Below are 17,097 nucleotides of genomic sequence, written 5' to 3'. Positions count from 1 at the left end.
GAACAGTACTCTCGTGAACAGTGCTCGTGTGAATAGTGCTTCGATCAGATTTGCTACTGTCGCCGTTTTTTTTTCTTGCCAATTGGATCTATTTTTTCTTCTCTCACGAAGTTTCAACATTGTTTCAGTCAGATTCGAAGGTATTCAGTTGATTTTTTTGAGGTTCTAGGGCTTTTGGAACCTTTATTTATTATTTTTGGAGTTTTAAAGTTGCTGGGAACATTGTTTATTGTTTATTTGGCATTATTGTTCTGCTTTCAAGATGTCAGAAGAGAAAAAACAGGCTTCCGCTAGTGGCAAGGATGAGTTGAGTCGTGTAGGGACTCTGGATAACTCTTCACTGGATATTTGTCCCATCAAACTGGATGGCACAAATTATTTACTTTGGTCTCGTACTTTTACATTAGCTATTGAAGCTAAAGGGATGTCTGAGTTCATTGAAGGCCCTGTTACTGAGCCTACTACTGATGTTGAACTCAAGACGTTTAAGTCTCGTCGATCTTTAGCCATGACCTGGTTGTTTAATTCTATGAAGGCTGATATTCGTAGTCTTTTCTTGCTTCTTAACACTCCATATCAGATTTGGACTATTGCCAAACAGACTTATTCTCAGCAGGGCAATGATGCTCAGTGTTTTGAGTTGCGAAAGCGACTTCGTACTATGGATCAACACAATCGATCTGTTGTTGTTTACTTTGCTGATCTCAGTGGGGGCTTTGCAAGAATTTGATTATTATCAGGGGTTTCAGGCTGTCTGTTCCGTTGATGCTGGTGCTTGGTTAAAAAGAATAGAGAAAGAACGTGTGTATGACTTTCTTGCTAGTCTTGATGTGGAGTATGATCCAATTAGAGTGTAGGTATTGGGTCGTGTTCCGTTTCCATCTTTAGGAGAGGCCTGTGCCATTGTTCAACAGGAGGAGAGCAGAAGGGGTGCTATGTTACAAGCTCCCACTTTTGATCGTTCTGCATTGGTTGCTATTCCGCAGGGACAGTTTGGGTCTTGAAGTGGAAAGTCTCAGTATGGTACTACTAGTGGGCCCATAGACCGTATGTCACTCCAGTGTGATTATTGCCACAACACTGGACATACCAAGGATTTCTGTTGGAAGTTACATGGTCGTCCTTCTCGTGGGCGAGGCAGTGGACGTGGAGGTCGAGGTCATGGTCCCGGGCGTTTTCAGGCTCAGGCACATGTTTCAGAGTTTACTACCTTGTCTGATTCTGGGTTCAGTACAGGAGTTCAGTCACCTTCTGAATCTGTTGGTGGTTTCTCTCAGGGGGAGATGCAAGCTCTCAGGCGTCTTATGGCTCGGGCTGATTCTTCCTCTACTATAGCTCCTACTTCCACAGCAGCTCCTACTGCATCCTATTTTGCTCATTCAGGTATTCCAGCTAGTGCATTTACTGCCTCCTTCGGTATTCCTTGGATTTTCGATTCTGGTGCTTCAGATCATATGACAGGTTGTTCCTCTGTTTTTGATTCCTATTCTACTTGTTCTGGTAAGGATAAGGTTCGAATTGTCGATGGGTCGTTCTCTGTTCTCTGCTATTTCAGGGAAAGGTTCCGTTCGCTATTCTCCCTCTATCTCTCTCTTCAGTCTTCCATATTTCAAACTTTGCCACCAAGCTCTACGGGCAGATATGAGTTCCACTCTTTCTTTGTTACATCGGTGGCACCGTAGATTGGGTCATCCCTCGTTTGGGATATTAGAGAAACTCTTTCCAATGTTAGTTAAACATTGTCCTAGGGATCAGTTTTTTTGTGAAGCCTGTGAGTTTGGGAAACATAAACGCTCTTTTTATGCACCTATTAATAAACGAAGTGATTCTCCATTTATGGTTATCCACTCTGATGTTTGGGGTCCATCTCCTGTTACTTCTTTAAAGGGCTATCGATGGTTTGTTATTTTTATTGATTGTTATTCTCGTGCCACATGGGTGTACTTACTCCATTCAAAAAATGAAGTATTTTCCTGTATCAAATCTTTTCATAAGATGGTGTGCACTCAATTTGTTACAAATATTAAAATTCTTCGGAGTGATAATGGAACTGAGTATATTGATAAGATTTTTCGGACATATCTAGATGATAATGGTATTATTTTTCAGACGACTTGCGTTGACACTCCACAACAAAATAGTCGCTGAGCGTAAAAATCATCATCTTGCTGAGGTGGCTCGATCCCTTTTGTTCACTATGAATGTTCCCAAATACTTATGGGGAGAAGCTATTTTAACTGCCACATATCTTATCAACCGTATGCCATCCAGTGTCCTTAATTTAAAACACCCATTGAGTGCTTGCCAAGCAGTTGTCGAGTTACGGCTCTTCCACCTAGGGTGTTTGGTTGTGTGTGTTTTGTTCATGTCCCAAAACCTTCTGGGGGCAAGCTAGGACATAAAGCCCATAAGTGTATTTTTGTTGGGTACTCTCCTACCCAAAAAGGCTATAAGTGTTACGATCCTTATTCGAGAAAGATGTTTGTCTCTATGGATGTTACCTTTTGGAAAACAGAGGTTTTTTATTCTCCCTCCAAACCATCTCTTCAGGGGGAGCATCAGCAGGAGGAAGAGATGTTTACCTTTTATAATCATAGTGAGGGGGAGAAATTTTTCTATGATCATAGTGAGGGGGAAAAGGAAAACACTGGAGAGGAACCAGTATCTGTTGAAAGGGAAACACATGATAGTGGTGGTGACATTGAGGAACAATTACCTGCACGACAACGACTGCAGGGAGCTGGCTTACAGAGGTATGCTAGACGGAAAAATGGAAAGTCTTCATGTACGTTACCACCTTGTCAATCACAATCACCCATTCCAGTTCCAGATTCCTCAGCTGACTCTTCTGGTAATGATTCTTCTCTTATTGAACCTCCTCCTATGGATCCTGACAATGTTCCTATTGCTATTCGAAAAGGTGTTAGATCTTGTACTCAACATCCTATCTCACAGTTTGTTTCTTATGACCGTTTGTCTCCTTCGTACCATGCCTTTGTCTCGTCTCTTTCCTCTATATCTATTCCACAGAATTGGCAAGATGCATTCAAGATACCTAAGTGGAAAGGAGCTATGGTAGAAGAGATGACAGCTTTGAAAAAGAATGGCACCTGGGATCTAGTGTCATTTCCAGGAGGGAAGAAACCAGTGGGCTGCAAGTGGGTGTTCAATACTAAACAAAAGGCTGATGGTACAGTTGAGAGATACAAGGCAAGGCTGGTTGCCAGAGGTTTTACTCAAACTTATGGTATTGACTATGAGGAGACGTTTGCTCCGGTAGCGAGATGAATTCTGTGCGAGCTCTCCTCTCGTGTGCTGCCCACTTGAATTGGCCTTTTCAATAGTTTGATGTGAAAAATGCATTCCTCCATGGTGATTTAGAGGAGGAAGTTTATATGGATATTCCACCAGGTTTCTCTTCTCCTGCAGGTGAAGGAAAGGTGTGTAGATTGAAGAAGGCACTTTATGGGCTGAAACAGTCACCTAGAGCTTGGTTTGGCAGGTTTTCTAAGGCTATGTTAAGTTTTGGTTACAAGCAAAGCCATGCAGATCATACGATGTTCATCCGGCGAAGTAATGGTAAGATTGCTGTCCTTATTGTTTATGTTGATGACATAATAATGACAGGCAATGATGTGAGTGAGATTCATAACCTTAAGTCTCGTCTAGCTCAGGAGTTCGAGATTAAGGACTTGGGATCATTGAGATACTTTCTTGGAATGGAAGTAGCGAGGTCTGATAGAGGTATTTTTATTTCCCAACGCAAGTATATACTTGATTTTTTGGAAGAAACAGGTATGTTGGGCTGTAGACCTGCAGATTCTCCTATTGAGGCGAATCATCATCTTAGTGGAGATGTGGGCGAGCGTACTGATAAGGAAAGGTATCAGCGACTTGTGGGTCGACTAATATACTTGGCCCACACTCGACCCGATATTACTTATGCAGTAGGTGTTGTTAGTCAGTTTATGCATGATCCTCGTACATCACATCTAGATGCAGTTTATCGTATTTTGAGGTATCTGAAATCAGCTCCAGGAAAAGGAATTCTATTCTCTAATAATGGCCATTTGCGATTGGAGGCATTCACTGATGCTGACTGGGCTGGTTCTGTGGATGATAGGCGCTCTACTTCTGGCTATTGCACTTTCCTTGGGGGTAATCTGATTACCTGGCGAAGTAAGAAGCAATCGGTAGTCGCTAGGTCTAACGCAAAAGCTGAATATAGAGCTATGGCTCATGGTGTTTGCGAGCTCTTGTGGCTCCAAACTTTGTTACTTGATTTGGGGTTTGCTGACAGTGTTCCGATGAAACTCTACTGCGACAATAAAGCTGCCATTAACATTGCTCATAATCCCGTTCAGCACGACAGAACGAAGCACGTAGAGATTGATCGACACTTCATCAAGGAAAAGTTGAATGAGGGTTTGATATGTATGCCGTTTGTGAGATCTAGAGATCAATTAGCTGATATATTCACAAAAGGGCTGGGTAGCAAGAGTTTTCATCCTATTGTGTTCAAGTTGGGCTTGATTGATATCTTCGCACCAACTTGAGGGGGAGTGTTAGATGATGGATCTATTTGTATCTAGTGTAATTATGTGTCTTATCATGTAATTAGTTTAAGTATCTAGGACCGTAGTGTAATTATTATATAGCTTGTACATATATATTTTACGTTGAATGAAATTAACCCTAATGGGTTTTCTCTCTATTACGATTACCCTAAAACTGAACACAATGCTTCTATTATCAACTGTTTGGGAAGCCATTTTGAGAGGAGAGGGGGTCTTCCAAAACGGATGGGCAGCATCAATTGAGTTGGCGGACAAAGACAGAGATAGAGATAAAGGCAAGTGCCTAAAGGATAAAATGGGGATGAATGGGAGGCAGCCTGGGGTAGCCCAATATAATCAATAAGGATTACAGGCTCCAATCACCTCTCTACTGTGTTTCTTTCTCTCTCTTGGTTTCTCTCACCAAAACAAGGTTCTCTCTCTGTCTAGAGACTGCTGAACACACATATTTATTCACGGGCCCAACTGACCCAATGGGCCCCTTCATTAAAATTGAAGCCACACACAACATGCTCCATAGCAGAGATTGTATTAGCTGAGCTCTTCCCCAAACGACAAAAACTTATTAGTACAGCTCTCGACTCTCATAAGAATCCTACCCTCAGGCTAATCTTGATGAGATAAGAGGCACATCAAGATACTTAACTGGAAGCTTCCCAATAGGAATAGGGAGAGTGGAGCCTAGAGCATACTGAAAAATCATAATCCACACAAGAAGAATAGATGTAGCTTTTCTATAGATTAGGTTGAGGGTTTGACTGGTTGTGGAACTCATTTAGGGAACTCATTTAGGGCATCTTTCAATATAGTAATAGACTGATATCAGCACCGCACACCACAAAAAACTCATCTGCAAAAGCCACATGGCTAAGATCGGAAGCTTTACCCTTTGGGTGGAAGGTGAGGTTTCCATCAGCAATTTTATCCTGCCAAATTGCAAAAATACCCTACCATGACAATAAGGAACAAACATGGAGAGATGGGATCTCCCTGCGGTATACTTTTCCCCTTTTAAAAAACCTTCCAAGTCCCTATTAATCACCACAGAGAACCATGCAGTAGACACACGTGTCCTGATCCAACCAATGTATTGAATAGGAAACTACGTAGCAGTCATGACTTCCCACATAAAATTCCAGTCAACCGAATTGGAGGTTTCATCAAATCTATTTTAATTGCAAGGAGAAGACTCATCTCGATGATAATGCTAACAAGCTTGTGCATAAGAACGTTAGCTGCCATATCTCTCCCCTTAACAGAAGCTGACTAAGAATGGTCAATAATGAGAGGTAGGATAAGTTGCAATCTATTTTTGCTGACAAAATTTCAAGTACTTTTATGCCACATTCCAGCTAGCATTTGCTCTATAGTCCTTCATAAAACTGGAAGACCCAATGGTAGGGATCAAAGTAAGAGTTGTGTTCCAGTCTTGTTGAAGAAAACCATAAGGAAGAAGGATTGAACATTTGAAATCACATCATTACCCAAAAAAATCCAGTTCCTTTGGTACAAAAGCAGCATTGAATCCATCCGAGCCTGTAGCTCTATACCGCTTCATAGGAAAACATAGCCTTTTTATCCCAACATTTGAAACCGTTTGTATAAGACTATCTTTTAATTGGATGGGAGTTTGCTTCTCTGTTATCTGTAATTCTTCTCCTTCAATAAAATCCTTCCATTTTTGTGTCATCCCATTTCTGAGAAATATTTCCATTCTATTGACAATGTAATTCCACCTAATGGGCTTGTTAAAGCTTCCAACTCATTTACTAATTGGCGATTACTAGAGGCTTGTATACCCAGGCTCCTATATTAGAGGTGATAATTAACTTACGTGACAAGCTCTACCAAGGCTAACTTGGGTTGGAGCCTATATGAATGAAAAGGGGAAACATTGGGTTGTATGGTTGGCAATTATGCTCTCACAGTTGGGAGAAATTGGATTCAAGTGTTAGCTACAGTTCACCTTGACTTTTACCTACTGAAGCTTTGTATTCAGGTCCTCAGGTGTTGTTAATAATAAGCCATTTTGATTCGGTCTCTGCATTCTGTGGTTTGTTGAACTCCAGGGAGCACTCCAAAGGATACAACCCAGAAGATATGCAAACGAAAATAGAGGGAAAGAATTGCATAGTCACTGGAGCAAATTCTGGCATCGGTTATGCGACTGCTGAGGGTCTTGCTTCCCGGTGTTGACTTTAGTTTTGACACTTGTTTGTTCCGCATAAGTTGGTATTTATCTATTTGCAAGAAATGTTTATATGATGTAAAATTGTTTTCCCAGAGGGGCAAATGTCTATATGGTATGCCGTAGTAAGGAGAGGGGAGAAGCTGCTCGTTCTAAGATTCAGTCAATGACTGGTAACGAAAATGTTTATTTGGAGGTATTTGCTCTCTTTTGTCATTTCAGTGGCTTTCTTGGGACCCTCTAAAGAGCATTATACACTACCACTGGGGAAGGCAAATCATAATCTGCTTTCTTCAGATCTATAACGGAGCCACATCTGTTAGCTTGTGATCTTTCTTAAGCGGCTTATTAAATTTAGTTCACAGGTGTGTGATCTTTCATCTGTCAATGAGATCAAGTCGTTTACGTCCAGATTTACTTCAAAGGATGTTCCCATTCATGTTTTGGTAAAGTTCGTTTCCCCCCTTCAAGTCTTCTATACGACAGTAATTCTGAAAGAAGAATCTTGTAGTGTATACTCCATCAGTTAGATTTTCACGGTGTTCCCCTAATGGCAACAACCTTTTGTCCACTCATCTGATTATCTTATCCGACTCTATCATAATTCATGCAATACTTCTTGTTGACAAAGTTCGGTGCCTTTAGGTTAATAATGCTGGCCTGCTTGAGCATAACCGTATTACCACCTCAGAAGGGTACATTCTAATTATTTGTATTTAGAAAGACAATCAAATGGTTTTCTCTCTCCCTTCATCTCTTGGGAACTGATACAATGTCTTTCTTATATTCTAAGCACCAGACATGAGTTGAATTTTGCTGTCAATGTACTGGGCACTTATACCATGACAGAAATGATGTTACCATTGTTGGAGAAAGCTGCACCTGATTCTCGAGTTATTACTGTTTCCTCAGGTGGAATGTACTCAACTCCATTGACTGAAGATTTGCAGGTGCATGGTTTAGTATACTTTTCATCAGCAGCTTGCCTTTTGCAGTTCAGCAGTACTTGTGGAATTTCTCACTATTTGTCCTGTTGCAGTTTAGCCGTGGCAATTTTGATGGGGTGGAACAGTATGCTCGAAACAAGCGAATTCAGGTTAGGAAAGATAGGATGCTTTTTAATTTCATTGGGTTCCGCTGAGATTTTGTTATGTCAAATCTTTTTCCCTTCAATCTTTCCCTTAACATACATACTGTAATGTTGACTTGACTCACATGAATATAATGGTAGTAGTTTTATTGGAACTCGGGGCAGCTCCACTTTAAGTTGGGAGGGTTTCAAGCGAATCCCCTAGGTTAAAAGAATGCACTAAAACTTTGTATTTTTTACATAGAAAATTGATTTTTCTTTTATATTGTCATAACCGATAATTCATCCGTAGCCAACGTAAATGAACATTCACTTAAATTTGTAAATAAGTAGACAATATAGCTCGACAAATTAAAATAAACTACACTCAATAAATATTCAAACAAAATAAATATGTATATTTTATATAGAGCTTTGCACATTAAAATTTCCTTTAATTTTTGTCATCACTGTATTACAATCTTGGAGCCACCCTTGACTGGAAGTTTGAAACTGCTGAAAATCAAATGTCACTACATATGTTGCATTTTCGGGGAAAGGCCTCTTGTACAAGGTTGTCTTAGTTGATAACTTACAAGAAGTCCAAAATAGGATTACGAGTCAACATTAAATACTGCACTACTTTTGTGAGTTGGTAAACCTGCTTGGTGATTGTTTGTGATCTAGAAACTTCACATTTTTCTTCTAAGTGTACTTAACTTTTTGATGGCCATTCCATTGTAGAAAATCTACGAACTTTTTCTCATGACCCTAGCCCGTCCCTGAAAGTGTTATTCACAAAAAAGGCCGTTTTAAATTAAACATCTCATTAGCAAATGACAAAAAGGGTCACAAGTTACAATTAGCAGAAGCACAATCCCATTTATTACATAACGTCAAAAGTTACATGTGTACACAAGGATCTTACAATCTAGAACCACTCAGAGCTGTGCATATTTATAAAGTTTAACACGCCACTTATAATTATTACAAGTCAAAAGTGTACAGAGAGTTCAACTTCCTATCTACAAGTCACCATATACATAACATATCCAAAAAGGTACCGCGTCATCACATTACTCCTCATTACCTGAAAGGTGGAAAATTACACAAGTCAAAGTTCGTATGAATGACTAATACATAAATCGATAAGCGACATGCTTTTCATGGACAATGATAAAACATCTCAAAAGGAAATTCATTTCATTATAACATAGCTTTATAATGCACATTTTCGTATCAGGCATCCCCGGTAGTGGATACGCTTGGACGTCTTTGCGTTATCCCATATCATGTTATATTCATGTCTTGCTAGCATTTTAGCACTATACCCCTAGCAAACTGGGACGTGTGAGGATGCCATTAATAGATATAACGTGTCCACCTTTCATTAATATTCCATGGAGTTCATATAAGATCAAAAAACATGCTCGATAAAACATTGAAGCGGATAACAACACAACAACAATAGAACTAGGGATGGAAATTTTAACCGAAAAACCGAACCAACTGATCGAACCGAACATTTTTTGGCAATTTCGGTTGATTTAATAGGTGAGTCGGTTCGGTTCGGTTTTGAATTTGGAAGAAATTTGTAATTCGGTTCGGTTTTGATTTATGGGTAAAAAACCCAAAATGGACCGGACCGGACCGAACCGAAGTACAACTTTGGCACTCTGTTTTAATCCCAGCCCTTCAATTAGTTGTTCCAAAACACATCTTGCTCCATGTGCCCTCACCACATAAAGTTGTAAACCCTAAACTAATATCTGGACCCATTCATCTCTTGTTTTCTCTCCCCCCCCTCCTCTCTCATACATGGTGGCGATCTGTGTTCATCTCTCAGCGTAATTTGGAGACTCACGGTCCCTTCTCCTTCCAAGTCTAATAGAATACTCAACAAATTTGGAAATAATTGTAATCGATTTGACAGTTTCCCATGAAGAAGACCCCATTTGTGGGTGTGTGACTCACGGTCCCTTCTCCTTCCAAGTCTAATAGAATACTCAACAAATTTGGAAATAATTGTAATCGATTTGACAGTTTCCCATGAAGAAGACCCCATTTGTGGGTGTGTGGCTGGTTCAGCGTCGATGGTCTCACGACTTCGCCATTAGTTCATGGGTCGCTTGATTTTTCAAAACCGATTAATTTGGTTCGGTTTTTAAAAATGCCCAAAAACCGACCGAACCAAACTGATTTCATCCCTATACAGAACCCATGTAGTCCCTAATCATTGGGGGTATGGGCGGAGGAAGATTGGAGATAGACCTTACCTTTGGCAATTTGCACAAAATGGCTGCTCTTAGAAAACTACTGAAACAGTGGCCCCCCCTATACCAGAATCTTGAAGCAGATAACTTGTATAAAACCATGTAATTTGGGTTTTAAGTCACTCACCCCGATTCACGTATTCACACGAACCTCCTATAACAATTAAGCAATAGAAATATGATTAGACAATGCCAGAAGTGTATTTATACTTAGAATAAGGTCCTAGAAGTGTGTGAGATCAAATGTGAACATAACAGAATTTTCGCAAATTAGACAGGTGCTACCGGTAGGACAAAAACCCAAAAATCCTAGTTCTGGAGTGTGGCTATCAGTAGGGCCAAAAAGCTGCTGCTACTGGTAGGAGTTGGGTTTTTGAGAAAAGCGCAGTTCGACCTCCCTTTCAATTCTCAACTTCAAAACCTTATAACACACCTCCAAACTCACACCAAAACTTCATAAAACATGTTTAAGCTTGTAGGTAATAAAGAGCTACTCCAAGAACATCAAATTTATGAATCAAAACAAGTTCTTAACACATCAATTCCAAAGAATCATGTAGAGTTCTTGCATTGTTACACAAACTCTATGCCGCACTTAAATCCATGGATTCTCATGACCCCCAACTGAAATTAAACTTACATAGAACAAGGAATTCAAGAATAGAAACATAGAATCAATTATAAGAAGCATGAATTACCAAGTTAGAACTTCAATTCAAATCAATTAGAACTCCTCCCTAGATTTCCCCCCTTCTCTCTCTCTCTCTCTCTCTCTCTCTCTCTCTCTCTCTCCCCCCGTAGAAGATAGGAACAAGAAAGAACAACGTAGAAAATTTTCCCTTTTTTTGTTTTATCAAGCTTCGAAGGAAAATTATTGTGTGTGTGGGTGCATGGCTTATCATGTGTATACTCTTCAATTAGCAAGCAAAATTAGCCAACAACTCACATAATTAGCCCAAAATATGACGCATAATCAAACTCTAAACACAATTAAACGCCAGAGGTTTTCACTCTTTTAGTGAGATCACATCATGTGGTAGGTCATATTAAGTTCTATGCTTCATTCATAGGCTCCAATTTGGCCTAAAAGAAAATAATGGTCCGGCTACTCAATCAAAAGAAAAAGAAATTAAAATTCAGCAACATTATTTGTGGCCCATAATTTACCTTTCCAGGTAATAACAAAAAGTAGAATGAAGAACTTATCAGTTGCTCCCTAATTGTTTTCGGTTTTAGTTGCATTGTTTGTCCAATGATCAAACACCTCAACATTATTGAACTGTATTTCCTACTGTGCATGGAGGAGCCATGAGGAAAATGTGATAATACTTATACTTCTGCAATTTAGAACCTCAATTGTGCGTGTTTTGGTAGGATGTTCCAAAATGTTGTTTTGTATGGCATCTCTTTTTGTTATGGAGGTTACTTATGTGAAGGAAGTTTTTCTTTGGAAAACCCGAATTGAAGTTTCATCTTTGGCAGCAATTTGTCCATAAGGGTATCCACAATGGCATAATAAAAAATGAATAACCAAAAGTTGCCACCTTAGCTTTTGAGTATCCATTTAAGAGATTGCTAAGGTTAGCAATGTAGAGGTCCACAATGACATAATCAAAATTGGATAACCAAATCTTGTCACATCACCTTTTCAAAATATAAAAAACTAAAAACTGTGAACATAGAAAATAGTTTTGAAATTAATAAAAACTATTTATTAAAAATTGAAAATTTTTTCAAAAAATTAATATGAAAAAAAAAAAACAGTCTGTGTGTAACTACAGTTTTTGAAAAAATAGTTTTTATATAAGAAAAGGTTTTGAAAACACAACAATTTTTCAAAAAAAGAACATTTTTTTATATAAAAACTATTTTTGAAAAACAATTAAAGGCGAAAAAACAGTTTTTTTGTATAAAAAAAATTTGAAAACATTGTTGAGAGGGGGGGCGAGAATGGAATGATGGGTATATTTGATTGAGAATATGTGGGGTCCTGTAAATTTGGTTATTGGTAAAAAGTTGCTAGTTTTTGTTATCCAAAGCCCAAAATTTGATTATTTCTAAGGAGGTTGCTAAGTTTGATTATACCATTGTGAGCCATATTTTGCACCAACATTGTTAACTTTAGAAACCTATTACATCAAATTATGCCATTGTGGATACCCTTAGCTAGTTCTTGGTTTTATGGTTTTCCATCTGATTATTTAGCTTATAGTCAGGAAATCTATAGTCAATGGCGGTTTGATTGTTTCTTAGTTGTTTTGTGTTACTTTTGAAGTTGACTTTGTCTGAAAATAAAACAGTCATTGGTTGCGTGACCACAAAATGTCCATGAATTTATTTTCTCCTGTCAAAAAGAGGTGTAAAATGTGATAATATTTTTGGTTATTGTAATGTGGAGAGTCTCGAGACACAAATATGGATGACACCTTTGAAGATTATGTTTGCTTATAATACATAAAATACTAAAATGTGAATGTGTATTGAGATCAATAAACGTGTATTTTTGACGTTGTAAATTTTTTGGCATTGTGTGTACTGTCCACCTGCCTTTAGTTGGTGGTTTGGAGGACAGGTACTATATTGAGCAATTTTCAACTCTAGTGTTTCCTTGAGTCCCTGTTTACTTGATAGTTAAAGTGTATAAGCAAAACATTCTTCACATTTTGGGAACATTGCTTACTTTCTTGCAAAAAGTGTTAGTAACTAATTCTAGAGAAGATACCAAGAATGTATGTCATATGTTGCGAATATGCCTTGGCTTGCCTTTTCACAAAAATGGTAGTAACCTGTTCAAAAGAAGATAACGACGACGTTCATGACATGTTGGGAACATGGCTTTCCTTTGTCCTAAACTGTAGTATGAGCTGATTTTGGAACAGAAATAGCATTGTTGAAGACATTAGGCTAACATTTAACTACCCGAATTCAATGGATGGTACTCATGGTGGTTATTCTTTGCTACATGAGTGCATTAATGTTACCTTAACGAAAATGAACCAGTCAAATATTTATGCAGTGTCTGCATCTTCTGTACTTGTTTCTTGTTCTTGACATGAGCTACGATGGTTTTGTAGTTCACATGGCTTTCAAGCTCAAGTATGGTATATCAAAACCTATTCAAAATCACATAACATTATGGGTTTTTCCTCTATTATCTTTTGTGTTTTTCTTTTTGCCATGGCTGTGGGCCATGGGTTATGAAAACTGTGAATAGAAGGAAGAAATTTGGCTGTGCATTTAGGCTACATTTGATCAGCTGGACCCGAACTGCTAGTAAGAGAGAATCTCGTATGATGAGTAACTCACCGTGCTAATGGTCAGGATAATAGACACTAAATCCTCCAATGTATATCTCATGTTTTGGGGAAGTGGTTGTCCAAAGTTATGCAATCTCTCTGGCAATTATTCCATTCAAACTGCAGAAATGCAGTCCCGTGGCTTGCTGAATGTTTAGGCCAATCCCAACTCTAGTGATCTGACCAGCCAATAAAAGCATATCAGGGTGTCTACTTTTAGAAGCATAAAATGGCCAAGAAAAAAGCTGGGAATGGTCCTTGTGATTTAAGATTAAAAAAAAAAAAAAAAACCCTTCATTTTTAGGTGAACTGTGAACATGGATAAGATTTAAGATCCACCAATTATATGTGCATCCTATACTCTTGATGCTTCTTCGGCAGATCGCATTGACTGAAAAATGGGCTGAAACTTATAAGGACAAAGGAATTGGGTTCTACTCAATGCACCCTGGTTGGGCTGAGACACCAGGGGTTGCTAACAGTCTTCCTGGATTTTCCAAATCGTAAGGAACTTGTCCCTTGAACGTATTGTTCAAAACATCTTTCTTTCATTATGCGTATTTGTCGGTTTAGGCTATACTTGGATCTTGAGAATATGTCAACGAAATGAGGAAACAGCTTCAGAAGCAATTTTCCTTCCGTCTTTGTATAAATGCAAGATCCAAGCACAGCCTTGGTGCACTCAAAAGAAATCCTTTCTCAGGAATTTCATTTACAGGTTATCAGGGAAGCTTAGAACAAGCGAACAAGGTGCTGACACGGTTATCTGGTTGGCTTTAATGCGTAAAGAGAAATTGTTGTCTGGTGCATTTTATTTTGATAGAGTTGAAGCACCTAAACACCTTAAGTTTGCAGCCACCGGGGGCTCTCATGCTGCTGCTATGGATTCCATTATCAATAATCTTCGTTCTTTGTCGTCTCTTTCTTCATAGAATGAAACACAACAATAAATCATGTTGGCTGCAAAATGAAAGGGATTTTACTGTAAAAGATTGCACCAGCCGTGAATGGAACCTGTGTCTCTACTGTGGCAGGCTACTATTCTGCCAGTAGACCACAGGTGCTTGTTGTCTCTACATTGCTTTGCATTTTAGTTTATCATGTACTTATAGTTAACTTGACACGTCCTCGAATTTCTTTTTGTCTATGAGGAAATTATAGGTTGTTTGATGGTATTATGTTTCTCTTGTTGGCTCAAACCATTTTTTAAGCTGAAAGTTGGGTGAGTTTATCACATCATTTTGGCTTGTATGACCGCCCATTTCATGTGGGCTAGCAATACTGTCACTAAAATTAGAAGGGAAAAAAAGAAGAAGAACTTTAAATGCAACAGCACCCATAAAATACTTATCGGCGGGCTGTGCCGGAGCTGGTGGTATGGTCGGACATGGTAGCAGTGGGAAAAGAGTGTAGAAAAATAGTGAGGACTTTTAGGGGGTTGGACTTGTGACATTTAAAAACTTATATATGGGAATAATTGAAACACGATTGTCATTTGACATATGCTACTGCCGCAACACTTTTTTAAGATTCCAAAATTTGTATTTCAACCATTATACCAAGCCCTCCTAGAAAATATTGTTCCACGCTTTGTTGTTTACAGTTGGCAATATATAAATATATAATCCGATAACCGTACACGATAAAAGGTTTTATTGCAAGCCAAAAATGCCTAAAGTGACCTTTCTGTAAATATGTGGGAAACTCGAAGAGTGCTATGGGTGAAGTGCGTGATGCAACAATGGGATTAATTCGGTTCTTCTAGCGCTTTGTCAAGTTCATATGGTTGTCATGAGAGGTTTCAGCAGTCCACTGAGACCGTGTATAGCCATGTTCACAAGGTTTTGCAATCCATGAGAAGGTTCATAGAGGATAAACGAGATATATACCGTCCATTCAAGGGAAGAATCGGTGCACATATAATTCTATATATGTTAGGAAAATCTTAGGTACTTGCTCTTTCCAAAGAAACTCTAATTTGAATAACAAATCAGGGAAGAGTTATTTCAAGAAATAAAGAAAAAAATATACTCTCTTTTTTGGGGGGTGCAATATTCTTTCCGAAATCGTTCCCAATTAAAAGTATGATTTACAGAAATCTGGAGCAAAAAATATTTGCTCATTTGAACCTACCTAATTAAAATCAAATTTAGACTTCTAGTTTTTATTATTTCCTTCAATCGTTTTTAAGTTTTTACTTCAAACAGTCATAGTTGCTTGATGACATCCGTTGTCTTACATTTGTTACGCAAGATGCCCCATTTAAGCAGGCTTTCTTTCCCTTATTTGTAAAGGGGGCGCAGGAGCCTTCCGTGGCACCTCCGCTTGGGCCCAAGAATCCTAATCCGCCTTTCCCTCATCTCTTGTAGAAGACAAACGTGGGCCTCTCACTCCTGTGGTTTCTACTACGGTTGTGAATTCGCAGGAACCATTCCGCGAGTCAAGTACACAACCATCTGATCAGCTCTCACTTGCTCCAAAAGTTCCTTAGATATTTAATCCATACAACAGCAGACGAAGAAGACCTCCCTTTCACAAGCAGATCAAGTAGTGACGGCTTTAGAAATTTGTAATAGAGTGTTTAGGTCTTACCTTAACTCTACTGGCTCATCGATAAACCAACAATATGTGTACAAAATCTCAAATATTAGCATAATTAAATAGTACTGTAGTAAAAAAAAAAAAGATCTTTTAGAAAAAAAAATTTTTTCTACCGCTCGAAATTAGAACTTAAAAATATAACCTTATATGTTTGTCAACAAAAATTCGATTTTTTCAATGTTCTCCTATTGCGTAGTGAACAATGTTTTGAGAATGGAGAGTAAATTTTACCGTTGTCATATACGATATGTCATATTTTGTTCTAACATTAAACTAATGTATTCAACTACTAGTGCCTTGTTAAAAGATATTGGGACGAATAGGTTGGAGCGGACATTTTTGAAGATAAGCTCTTCTATAGAATGATATGATAGAGAATTTCTATGGTAGACCAGAATTCGAAGAAATATTGTTAAAGTTAGTGGAGATTTGGAACGTAGTTGAATTTTTTTAAGCTTGTCCATAATTCTATAAGCTAATCAAACAAAAAAAAACTAATGCAATTAATGTCATGAATACGAAATAAACATATTTAGGATATCAATAATGAACATGGAGAGAGAATGTAGAACACAATCCTTACCCCAATAGATGATTTTATTCCCTTTTTTTTTCAACTTTCTTTTATTATGATTGTGAGCTTTGTTTGAACTAATGTATTAGGCAGGGCCGGCTTAAGGTATTTGGGTGCCCAATGCCTGTTCTAAGAATGATGCCCTAAACGCTTGACATTTTTTACAGAAAAAAAAAACAGTCAGAGAAAGCCAAAACTATAGTATTAAATCCACTTTGCCAATTGAGCCTTTGCTTTGTCGATGTGGGACAAACAAATTGCAAGAAAAAGCCTCACACCTATAGTCTCCCATTGCTAGTTGAAGGAAACAATGAAGACATAGAATCTTTTATAAGTAGAAAGTCCTACTGCCTCAATATCAATGCTCAAGAAATTGGGTCTTACTTTTGAAACTTGGACTAAGTATTTCTTAAAAAGAGTTCTACCCAACCCAAATACTAAAAAAATTTGGGGTGCCCCAAAAATTGGGCATCTTGGGGATGCCCAAGGCCCAGGCCTTGTGGGCCTTGTGTCTGGGTC

The 17,097-nt window shown here is 38.4% G+C and overlaps 1 protein-coding gene across 4 annotated transcripts in view; it reads left to right on the top strand.

Moving 5' to 3' along the window:
- LOC131328819 (uncharacterized) overlaps positions 1–14,581 on the top strand; it is a 38,945-nt gene extending 24,364 nt beyond the window's left edge. For 2 of the 4 annotated variants that reach the window (XM_058361743.1, XM_058361746.1), the window contains 8 exons: positions 6,647–6,766; positions 6,862–6,961; positions 7,131–7,211; positions 7,411–7,460; positions 7,559–7,715; positions 7,805–7,861; positions 13,785–13,906; positions 14,122–14,581. In XM_058361743.1, the coding sequence (XP_058217726.1) occupies positions 6,647–6,766; positions 6,862–6,961; positions 7,131–7,211; positions 7,411–7,460; positions 7,559–7,715; positions 7,805–7,861; positions 13,785–13,906; positions 14,122–14,335 (901 nt within the window). In that variant the 3' untranslated portion in view covers positions 14,336–14,581. The remainder of the gene's footprint in view (positions 1–6,646; positions 6,767–6,861; positions 6,962–7,130; positions 7,212–7,410; positions 7,461–7,558; positions 7,716–7,804; positions 7,862–13,784; positions 13,907–14,121) is intronic. The other 2 variants (XM_058361744.1, XM_058361745.1) reach the window with 2 other exon arrangements.
- The last annotated feature ends 2,516 nt before the right edge of the window (positions 14,582–17,097 follow it).

Source organism: Rhododendron vialii, chromosome 6a (assembly GCF_030253575.1).
Source record: "Rhododendron vialii isolate Sample 1 chromosome 6a, ASM3025357v1".
Taxonomy (NCBI): Eukaryota; Viridiplantae; Streptophyta; class Magnoliopsida; order Ericales; family Ericaceae; genus Rhododendron; species Rhododendron vialii.
This window is presented reverse-complemented; position numbering and strand designations above follow the sequence as displayed.